Consider the following 11,620-nt stretch of genomic DNA (forward strand, 5'->3'; position numbering starts at 1 on the left):
AGCCAGCTGGATGACTTTCAGATCAGCCCACCTCACCGGGTTGTTGTTGTGAGGAAAATAGGAGGGGAAAGCAATCTTTGGTACATCCACCGTACCAGAATTATTTATATAAAACAATAAAGGATGGATATAAATAAATAAAGCATGCAGTTTTCAAACAATAGGCAGGCCTGGCAGGACAGCCACATCTGACTGCAGTGTGTTGTGTGAACCCAGGCTAGGATATTTTTCCTTTAAAACTTTGTAACTGAACCTGGTGGTTTGTTTTTAGCCAAACACTGATTTTGTTGCTTGCATTTTAATGTACAGATAGTCCTCAACTTACAACAGTTCATTTAGTGACCGTTCTAAGTTAAACTGACACTGAAAAACTGACTTGTGACCATTTTCAGACTCAACCACCATTGCTGCATCCCTGTGGCCAGGCGATCAAAATTTGGACGCTTGGCAACTGACTCATGATGGTTGCAGTGTCCTGGGATCAAGTTATCCCCTTTTGTGACCTGAAAGTCAATGTGGAAGCCAAATTCACTTAATAGCCGTGTGACTAACTTAACAAACCGCAGTGATTCATTTAACAATGGTGGCAAGAAAAGTCATAAAATGGGGCAAAACTCACTTTAATAACTGTTTTGCTTATTGACAGAAATTCTGGGCCCAATTGTGGTCATAACTCAAGGACCACCTTTATTGATGGACTGGCATCGGTCAGAAACGGTGTAGGGTTTCCTGCCTGAGCAGGGGGGGTTGGACTAGATGACCTACAAGGTCCCTTGTTATTCTGATTTTTTTATTCTGATTTTTTTTTTCTTCCCAGTTTGGGTTCCTTTTTTTCTTTTCTAATTTGGCTTTAGACTTCGAGAAAGTAACCTTTCTTTTAAAAACCAGAGGCATCTACAACAGGGAATTGCTCTCTTCCTTGACTATGAGGCGGTGGGGTGGGGTGGGGGTCGATGAGGCGCCGTCCTGAGCTGAGGAAAAGGCGCTGGGCCCGAAGACTCCATCTCCCAGGGATCTCAGCGGCAAAGGCAGGAAGCACGTGACGCTCCGAGGGGCGGAGCGTCCGCCGCGCCTCCGAGGCAGCCGAGCGCTGACGTCCTCTTCCGTTCTGCTGGCGGCTTGCAGGAGCGAAGGTGGGAGGGGGCTGCGCGGTCCAGGGGTTTATTAATGGGGAGGGGGCTGCCGGGAGGAGAGAGGGTATTAAGGGAGGAAGGGAGAGATCCTCATCGGGCTCTGTTTGTTTGGAGCGGGGGAGGAAACTTTCTGGGGTCTCTGCTTTAAAAAGACCCCCAAAGACAGAACCTTGGGAATTGGAAGGGGGATAAAATCTTGGGGGGGCGCTGCATAAATACTACCAAGATTGCCCTTCCTTGCGGTTCCACCTTATCTCTTTGGTTCCCAGCCTCAGCACACCAGGCATCCTCTGGTTGGTACGATTGCAGTTCCCATCATCCCCAACCAAAAACTACCCTCCTCCTTTGCCCCACTCCCACCCCGCCTTGGACCCCAGGCACCTCTAGTTGGGTAGGACTACAGTTTCCATCACCCGCAGCCAGAATCTACCTCCTTTTTGTTGTCATCCCCCCGCCTTGCACCCCAGGCACCCTCTGGTTGGGTAGGACTACAGTTCCCATCACCTCCAACCAAAACCTACCTGTTCTTTGTCCTCCCCTTGAACTCCAGACACCCTCTAGTTGGGCAGGACTACAGTTCCCATCACCCCCAACCAGAAGTACCCTGAGAGCTACCCTTCTTCTTCCCCTGCCCTGCCTTGCACCCCAGGCACCCTAAGGTTGGGTAGGACTACAGTTCCCATCATTCCTGAACAGAAGCTACCCTGAGAGCCTTTCAAAGTGGGTAGGTGGGTGGGTGGGAGCAAAGAAGGAGGGTGGCCGTTCCTTGATTTTTCTTAAAATTCTTCCTTTCCAACCGCCTCCAACATGTAATGGTGGTTAAGGTGGAAGCTGACAATCTGACTAGCAATCAGGGTTTCTATCCCGATGCCTCAATCACAGCACCAAACCGGCTCCCCAAAGGTTTCCTTCCAATTGAGCTTCACGCTGTGGATGTCTCCCGTGGTTTTCTGGGAAGTGGACTGCAATTGTGCTTTTCCGGGATGTATTCTGGATTTACCAATTTACCCTCCGGCCTGGGATTTCCAAAGGCCACACCTAGAGTCCTGCATCCAGTTTTGGTCACCCCCCCAAAAAAAGAGGTTGAGACTCTAGAAAGAGTGCAGAGAAGAACAACCAGGATGATGAGGGGACTGGAGGCTAAAACATATGAAGAACGGTTGCAGGGGTTGGGCCTGGCTGGTCTAGTGAAGAGAAGGACCAGGGGAGACATGATAGGTTCTTCCAATATCTGAGGGGCTACCACAGAGAGGAGGAAGGGGTCAACCTGTTTTCCAAAGCACCCAGAGACCAGACAAAGAATAACTGATGGAAACTGAACAAAGAAAGATTCAACCTGGAAATAAGGAGGACATTTTTGACAGTGAGAACAATCAACCCATGGAACAGAAGTTGCCTTCAGAAGTTGTGGGAGCCTCATCCCTGGAAGCTTTCAAGAAGAGATTGGGCTACCCATCTGTCAGAAATGATGTAGGGTTTCCTGCTTGGATGGGGGGTTGGACTAGAGGACCTACAAGGTCCCTTCCAACTCTGTTAATCTGTATCAGTGTCTAAGTAAGTCCTAGCCAGTTCCTAAACCTGCAGCCACCTGCAGTGGCTTAAATGGATTGATGTTTCTCTGTTAATAGGACCGATGTCTCAGTCCTGAAAGTTTGTCGGTGTTTTGCTTCCTTCTCCGAAAACACACCCCTTGTGTTCATTCTTCCTTCCAGATGATGAAGCTGCTGTTGCTGCTTGCCTTCCTTGGGGTCTTCTCTTCCGTCCGCTGTGAGGAAGGGGCCAGGCTTCTAGCCTCCAAGGCTCTTCTGAACAGATACGCCGTCGAGGGCCGAGATCTCACTTTGCAGTACAACATCTACAATGTTGGTTCCAGGTACATCCAGAAGCAATGACAAGGGGGCTGCCCCCTTGCTGATCTGGGACCCCCGCGATGCCTGGAGGGCTGGGGATAGGTGGCTTGCACACATATGGGCTACTCTGAAGACCTAACTATACTTGACAATTCAGGCAGGCCCTGACTTTAACGAACGGTTGCTTGGTGACCATTAAGTTGCAACTGGCTCATATTTATGACGGTGGCAGTGTCCCCGGGGGAGCGGGATATGTGATCTCCTTTTGTGACCTTCTAATGAGCGAAGTCCCTGGGCAAGCCAGATTCACTTAACGACCGTGTGCGACTAGCTTAACAGCTGCAATGGGTCAACTCATAAAATATTTCTATGGTCTTTTTAGAGTTGCCAACAGAAAGAGGGGGGGGAAGGGGTTTGAAAGAGCAATGCGGCAGCTTGGAAATCGAAAGCGCATTCCATAGTTTTTCAAAGATAGTAACTAGGTGACTGAAGTTTCTGCTGCACAAAAATCTAACTGGAGAACATGATTGATGACTCTGGGCTAGGGAGGTGTCCCATTGGAGAATATGAATTACGATACACCCAGGTGGGTAGAGGGAAAACCAGCATCAAGGGTGACAATGTGTCTCAGAGTTGGTTACACCCAGGCAGTGCCGGACATGTTAACTCCCAATAAATCCTTTTGAAGTTTTGAAAGTTTGGCTCAAGACTCATGATTTAATTGGGGGGAACTGCCAGAATCCTGACACAATGATTCACATAACAATTTGTGGCAAAAAAAGCATCAGGGTTCCAAGTAAATAGATCCATAGCAAGCAAACCTCGGAGGCAGGTAGATTTCCTCAAAGAATAGCAATAGCCCTTAGACATATATACCACTTTATAGTGCTTTACAGCCCTCTCTAAGCAGTTTACAGAGTCAGCCTCTTGGCCCCCAACAATCTGGGTCCTCGTTGTACTGACCTTGGAAGGACGGAAGGCTGAGTCGAGCTTGGTGAGATTCGAACTGCCAAATTGCAGGCAGTCAGTCAGTCAGCAGAAGTCGCCTGCAGTACTGAACTCTAACCATTGCTCCACCGCAGTTCATATAGCTTTATTGGATATATTGGCACAGATCTGGTGAAAACCGACTCTGAAGCTTCCCGCTGTTTTCACTTAATTAAAAGTTTTGTCCCTTTCTCAAAACTATCGGCCCAGTCACGACACTGTCTGGGTGCCTGGCGACATCACTCCGCCTTCCTCCGACCAGGTGTGAGAATGACCTTGGTTCCCAAGAAGAAAGTATTGTATTTTGGCTACAAAACCCCAGCTATTTCAAATCCTTCCTCCCTATCCTTTAGCTCCAGTGTGACAACACTGAAGCTCCAAGATGGTGCTTGGAGGTCAGGTAAGCTTCAGGGCTGACACTGCATCCTTCATAGGGGATTTATGAACTGTAGCAGCTTATGATCTGTAAATCAGAAGTCAGAGCAACATTTCATTCCAATAGGTGTCACAAACTGAAACTGATCTACATTCCAGAGACATTAGTAGACCTGCCAAGAATGGATTTAAGATTAGTTATGGCATCCAGATTATGCTGGATGTAAAAGATCACGCAATCACACAAAGGTTAATGGTTTAGTTTTTGAAAGTTTAGGATTCCTCTTCTGCTTTCTGTAGCTTTTAGGCCAATGAAGACTTCTGGAAAACTTTTCCCATGTCTTAAGTTTGTTGGTCCTAATAAAGTTACTGTCCAACAATGGATCTAGTTTTTTAAAAAAATTGCTCTAGAGCAGGAATCTCCAACCTTGGCAACTTTAAGACTTGTGGACTTCAACTCCCAGAGTTCTCCCAGAGTTTTGCTGGCTGAGGAATTCTGTGAGTTGAAGTCCACAAGTTTTAAATCTGGACAAATTGTTTCAACTTCTACCCTCAGAATGATGCTATAGGGCACTGTACACCAGAACAACTAGACATAAGGACAGTTTTTTCCCAAATGCCATCATTCTGCTCAACAACTAATTCCCACAACACTGTCAACTTATTTACTAAGACTGTATTACCATTATTCCTCTCATCCATCCTAGTATCTATCTCTTCCCACTTATGACTATAAACTCTTGCTTGTATCTTTAAAACTTATATTTTAAATTTGTTTTCCTAGTAGGTTTTGAATGCGTATTAGTAACCTGTGTATGATTTAATTGCTTATTAGTAACCTACGACTACACTAAGTGTTGTATCATATGATTCTTGATGAATGTATTTTATTTTTTCTTGTGTACACTGAGAGCTTATGCACCAAAGACAAATTCCTTTTATTTTTTAATTTATTTTCCTAGTATGTTTTGATTTTGTATTAGTAACCTATAACTATCACTAAGTGTTGTATTTTATGATTCTTGTTTAATATATTTTATTTTTTCTTATGTACACTGAGACTTTATACACCAAAGACAAATTCCTTGTGTGTCCAATCACACAGCTAATAAAGAATTCTATTCCTATCCCTATCCCTAAGGGATAGGGATCCCTTAGTCTAGTCTAGTCTAGTCTAGTCTAGTCTAGTCTATTCTTTTCAAAAGTTGCCAAGGTTGGAGACCCCTACTCTAGAACCCAGCTGTCTCTTGATTTTAAAATAAGCAAAATTCAATTGATTAGTTCTAAAAATGTTTCTATTTGCAGTATCTCTGGCAATACTGAAGCTTCCAAGATGGCTTCCGTCAGGTCAGCTTCAGGGTTTGACAAAAAGTCATAAAATGACTCAAAATTCACAGAACCACTGTCTCACTTAGCAACAGACGTTTTGGGGCTCAACGGCGATCGTAACTCAAGGCCTACCTTGTAATGCTTTGTTCTTGTTCCCTCTTTTCTCTGCTGGGGTGCGTAGCGCTGCCTTAGATGTTGAGTTGTCGGATGACTCCTTCCCTCCAGAAGATTTTGGTATCGTCTCCGGGATGCTCAACGTGAAATGGGACAGGATTGCACCGTATCCTTTTTCCCCCCGAAGGACCCTGATCTGTTGGATGGGTTTGCATTGATTTGATCAAATCAAACCAACCTTTATTGTCAGAGTACAACATGTGTACAATGAGATTGTCTGAGTCTCCCTTTGCGCGCGCGCACACACACACCCAACACAACTCACAGTGAAGGCAAAAAAGGAAAATCCCTAACCCAGTGAATCCTACTAACAAGCACACAATTTTATGCCCACTGACTTTGGGTGGTTCGTAAAAACAGCAAAATATACAAGAGGCACCACAGGTTAGTTCAGGGAGGACACAAGACTGTGCTGTTCAGTTTGGAGTGGCGTGGGGATGTGCCAGGGGCACAGTAAGGATGCAAAGGTGCTTGTGAGCCCTCCCCCTCCAGACAGGGTGGTGCATGAGAGCTGCCACGCAGGTTGGGAAGGATGCGCAAATTAGAAATATTTCATATTTCTAAATATCCTTCTGAGAGAGGAGCTCTGGCCAGTGTACAATTATAATATAACTGATAAACAGCACATAAAAAATAATATTAGGAATTAAAAATTAAATGAGGGTTAATAATTTCAAAATTCTAGAATAATGACAATGTCAGGGTTCCGGCGATTGCCCCAATCATGAGCCTCGAGCCAAACTTCAAAAGAATCCAAAAGATTTATTAGGAGCAACATGTCGGCACTGACTCATATGAAGCCAACTCTGCCACACGTCATTTATGGTCGCTTGTGACCCTGTTTCTCCCCTCAACCCTGGGTGTGTCATAAATCAGATGCATGTTCACGGGCTGGGTGTCATCAATCACATTCTCCAGTGAAGGATTTTCGTGGGCAGAAGATCCGGTAGCCCAGCTACAATCTTTGTAAGATTAGCGTGGAATGTACTTCTGGTTTTAATTGCTATACTGCTCCTTCAGGCTTCCCCCGCCTCCTGATTATGGCAACTCGAAAACAGGCATAGGAATGCTTTACAAGTTGACAGACAACAGTTAAAAAGCGACAATCCTAAGATGGCCATTTAGTGTTAGATCATTGTTTCTCAACCTTGAGAGCTTGAAGATGGGTGGACTTCAACTCCCAGAATTCCCCAGCCAGCATTGCAGGATGTTGCATTGCTGGCTGGGGAATTCTGGGACTTGAAGCCCATCCATCTTCAAGCTGCCAGGGTTGAGGAACACTGCTTAGATTATTACAGCCAAGGGCCCCCTCCCAAGGACTAACCTGTTGACTGACAGGCTGATTTCCCAGGCTTCAATCACTTCCCTAGGTGTTTTTGTGCCTATTCATCCAACAATCTTAGTAGCAATAGCTCTTAGACTTATCTATTGCTTCCCAGTGCTTTACAGCCCTCTCAAAAGCGATTTAAGAGTCAGCCACTTGCCCCCGAACCATCAGGGTCCTCATTTTACCGACCTCGGAAGGACAGAAGGCTGAGTCAACCTTGAGCCTAGTGAGACTCGAACTGCTGGCAGCTGGCAGTCAGCAGAAGTAGCTTACTGCACTCTAACCACTGTGCCACCATGGCTCTTGTAGTTGCAGAATTGAATGTGTGTCCTTGTTCATCGCAGTGTGAGGCTACCAAGGAGTTTGGACATCTTCTTTGACCACTCATGCATAGAGTGCCTTCAGAATTTGGAATGTTCACTGACTAAATTCAGGGGTCTTAAATTTTGATAGCTTGAAGACTTGTGGACTTCAACTCCCAGAATTCCTCCTCCTTCAGTCATGTTAGCTCAGGAATTCTGGGAGTTGAAGTCCACAAGTCTTAAACTTGCCAAGTTTGAAGACCCTTGATATAGATGATTAACAAATAGTTATAGATATTGATTAGAGACAGATGATAGATAGGATAGATAGATAGGATAGATAGATGATAGACAGATATAAGATAGACAGATACAGACAGAGCTATAGGTGTTATAAATTAGAGACAGGATATATAGGTACAGATAGATGAATAACATATATTGATTAGAGAGACGGACGACAGATAAATAGATATAATCTGTAGATAGATATAGATAATAGAGATAAATAAATAATGGAAATAATAGATTGATAGAGATAGATATAATACTGTAGCTGTTAGGATTCCAGCAATCGTCCTAATTAAAGGACGACAGTAGATAGGGAGAAAGAGAGAGAGATCGGGGTCTTCAAACTCGACAGATTTAAGACTTGTGGACTTCACCTCCCAGAATTCCTCCAGTCATGTTAGCTGAGGGATTCCAGGAGTTGAAGTCCACAAGTCTTAAACTTGCCAAGTTTGAAGACCCTTGGACCAAATGGTCGTCAGCCCAGGATTACCTGTGTCCCAAAGTGGAGGGTTTTTTTTTCTGCTGCTTTCACATGTGTGTCTGACTTCCTTAGCGTTGACTTGCTCAGGGCCAGCAACGTGTCCCACACTGTGGTCCTCAGACCACTGAAGGCCGGCTACTTCAACTTCACATCTGCCACAATCACCTACCTGGTGCAGGAAGGGGGACAGGTGGTGGTAAGTCACAGGTGCCTTGGCCTGAGGCCAGGATCTGCCAGCGTTCACTGGTTAAATTAGTAACTTATCAGGCAATATTTATGCGACTCTTCCTGACCTTGGGAGGGGGGCGCGTCGTGGTGGCTCACCAATGAAGATGCTGTGCTTGTTGGCAGCTCAGTTTCGAGACCCCAGCGCTACACGTCAGAGGGAGCTGCCATCCTCGCTCCAGCTCCTGCCATCCTGGCCGTTTGAAAGCATGCAAATGCGAGCACATAAATAGGTACCACTTCAGTGGGAACAGTAATCTCACTCTGTGATGATGTGCTAGTCACATGACCATGGAAATGTCTTCGGACAGCGCTGGCTCAAGGGCCTTGAGACAGAGATGAGATCCTATATCTGGCAATGACTAGCAGAGTAAAATCCCCAAGGATTCCTTCCTTTGTTCCTGAAATTTGATGTTACCATATTATGATAAGGCAGGATTTGAAGTTGCCAGTGGTCATTTCTTCCGCTAATTCTGCGCAAGGGACTTGGAAAGGGTTGCATGCATGCCACAATGCTCTAGGAAGCTCATTGGGCTGTTAGGTAAATTAGATTAGGACAGGACAGGACAGGACAGGACAGGACAGAATTCTTTTATTGGCCAAGTGTGATTGGACACACAAGGAATTTGTCTTTGGTGCAAATGCTCTCAGTGTACATAAAAGAAAAGAGACATTCATCAATCATTGATCCAAATGGCTGATGATTATTCAGTGAGTTTGGGGACAGGGATCTTTGGGCTTTTGAGGACAAGAGTTTTTGGGGTCCTGGCGTCCAGCATCCCCCACCAATCAAGAACCCCCCCCCCCTTAATTTCTTCCATTAGGTCGGCTTCACCAGTGCCCCAGGGCAAGGAGGGATCCTGGCCCAGCGGGAATTCGACAGGAGGTTTTCACCGCACTTTGTAAGTAATCTTGAGTTCACTCACTTCCTAATTTGTATCACTGGGAATAACTGAGTTTAGATAGTCCTCAGCTTATGACGACTGGTTGAGGTTACAACAGACCTCCCTAAGGACACTTATGATCCAGAGTCAGAGTTCCAATGGCCACACACACACACACACACACTCACATTTCCAACGCTTGGCAACTGGCCCAGTTGTTTGCAATGTCCTGCATTCATGTGACTGTAATATGTGTGTATGTATGTATGTATGTATGTATGTGAAGTCAGGCAGCTTCTGCCCTGGTTGACCTCTTCCCCCAATGCCCGAGGGGCCTGGGACAATATCATCCTGAGCTCCTGGACTCGCCAAACCTTCCAGGGGAGAGATGCAGTTCCTTGTTGGATGGTCCCAGTTTCAACCTCTCCTCTTCATCCTCCTCCTCTGAACTGGGACCCAGTTGTGGGTAAATGATTCTCTGAGGGGGCCTCTGCTGATTAACCAATTAAATGTGAGCCAGCAGTGTGCGGCGGTAGCCAAAAAAGCCAATGCAATCCTAAGTTGCATTAACAGAGGGATACAATCGAGATCAAGGGAGGTATTAATACCACTCTATAAAGCCTTAGTAAGGCCACACCTAGAGTCCTGCATCCAGTTTGGGTCACCACATTATAAAAAAGATATTGAGACTCTAGAAAGAGTGCAGAGAAGAGCAACCAGAATGATTTTAGCGGACTGGAGGCTAAAACATACGATGGACGGTTGCAGTAACTGGGCATGGCTAGTCTAGGGAAGAGAAGGACCAAGGGAGACAGGAGAGCAACCTTCCAATATTTGAGGGGCTGTCAGAGAGAGGAGGAAGGGGGTCAAGCTATTTACTAAAGTGTCTGTAGGCCAGACAAGGAATAATGGATGGAAACTGATCAAGGAGAGATTCAACCTGGAAATAAGGAGGAATTTTCTGACGGTGTGAGCAATCAACCCCTGGAACAGAAGTTGCCTTCGGAAGTTGTGAGAGCTTCAAGGAAAGACTGGACTGCTGTCTGTCAGAAATGTAGAGTCTCTTGCTTGGGGTGGGTGGGTGGGGGTGGACTAGATGACCTCCAAGGGTCCCTTCCAGCTCTGTTCATCTGCATCTGATACCTGGGTGGGCTGGCCTCAGTTTCTCTCCCCTTTCACTTCCTTTGCTTCCCTCTCTTTGTAAAAGCTGGACTGGGCCGCCTTTGGCGTCATGACTCTCCCTTCCATCGGCATCCCGCTGCTGCTGTGGTACTCGAGTAAGAGGAAGTACGACACCCCCAAGAACAAGAAGAACTGAGGCGGCCCTTCGGAGTGGGCGCTTCCCCTCACCCAGGGAGGCTGCCAGGAGGCGGAGAGGCGATGGGGTCACTCAGCTCACGGAGGGTCCTCCTTTCGCCGACTGAGAACTTCTTTCCAGTTTGAAAAGGGGGGAGGGGATTTAAAAAAGGATGTTTTTTTCCTCTGGGCAGCCTCCCCCCCCCTTCTCCCTGCACCCCATTTCTTCTCCTTTTGAGACCTGCTTCCCTGGATCAAAAAAAGGATGGTGCAAGGAAGAAGATCACATCCCTGGTAGAGGAAACGCCGGAGCCAAAAAGAGGTCGAAATGTGGCATTGGCTTCCTTATCCCCCTGAGAGGTCCTTTCCGATCTGCACTGGCGGATTTTTTTTTAAAGAAAAATAAATCTCAAAACTCTCCGTTGGGTGTTTGGTGGGATTTTACACACACACACACACACACACACACACACACACACACACACACACACACCCTTCTCTTTCTCCTTCCGTCTGCCTGGTTTGAATAGCATCTTAAAAGAGAAATAATAATAATAATAATTATTATTATTATTATTATTTATTCATTAAACATGAAACTCAGTCAAATGAACATTCAAAAATGCATCACAAATACCATGACTGGTGCTAATGCTTGATACAGGCTGCTGCCAGCATCCTAGGTGTCAACCAAGTACATTATTATTATTATTATTATTATTATTTATTGGTTAATCTTTGGTGAGATTCAGAGCCTTTGGGGCTGGTTGGTAGCTCAACAGCTCGAGTCCTAACCAAGGACCTAGGAACTGTTCAGGTAGCGTGGGAGGATATATATGTTCCAAGGAGGGTGGTTTTTTGTAGAATCAGGGTATTCAAGTCTGATAAATTCAGGATTTCCAAATGGTGAGGCAACCCCCCAAGGTCTCCAATTGGGATAACAACAATTTCTTTTTCCAAAGTTGC

General features: G+C 45.8%; 1 protein-coding gene across 1 annotated transcript; it reads left to right on the top strand.

Moving 5' to 3' along the window:
- The first annotated feature begins 1,098 nt into the window (after nt 1–1,098).
- SSR2 (signal sequence receptor subunit 2) lies at nt 1,099–11,074 on the top strand. The gene is made up of 6 exons (XM_026721796.2): nt 1,099–1,133; nt 2,846–3,006; nt 5,856–5,954; nt 8,337–8,445; nt 9,299–9,376; nt 10,566–11,074. Exons 2-6 carry the CDS (start codon nt 2,846–2,848, stop codon nt 10,674–10,676), a joined length of 558 nt encoding a protein of 185 aa, XP_026577581.1. The 5' UTR covers nt 1,099–1,133; the 3' UTR covers nt 10,677–11,074.
- The last annotated feature ends 546 nt before the right edge of the window (nt 11,075–11,620 follow it).

This window comes from Pseudonaja textilis, chromosome 16 (genome assembly GCF_049901715.1).
Source record: "Pseudonaja textilis isolate UNSWEBS1 chromosome 16, rPseTex1.2, whole genome shotgun sequence".
Lineage (NCBI taxonomy): Eukaryota > Metazoa > Chordata > Lepidosauria > Squamata > Elapidae > Pseudonaja > Pseudonaja textilis.

Coding starts and splice junctions, on each gene's coding strand:
- SSR2 (XM_026721796.2), top strand. CDS start 2,846: ATGATGAAGCTGCTGTTGCTGCTTGCCTTCCTTGGGGTCTTCTCTTCC. Junction 5,955..8,336: donor AAATGGGACAGGATTGCACC/GTATCCTTTTTC, acceptor TGACTTGCTCAG/GGCCAGCAACGTGTCCCACA. Junction 9,377..10,565: donor GGAGGTTTTCACCGCACTTT/GTAAGTAATCTT, acceptor TCTTTGTAAAAG/CTGGACTGGGCCGCCTTTGG.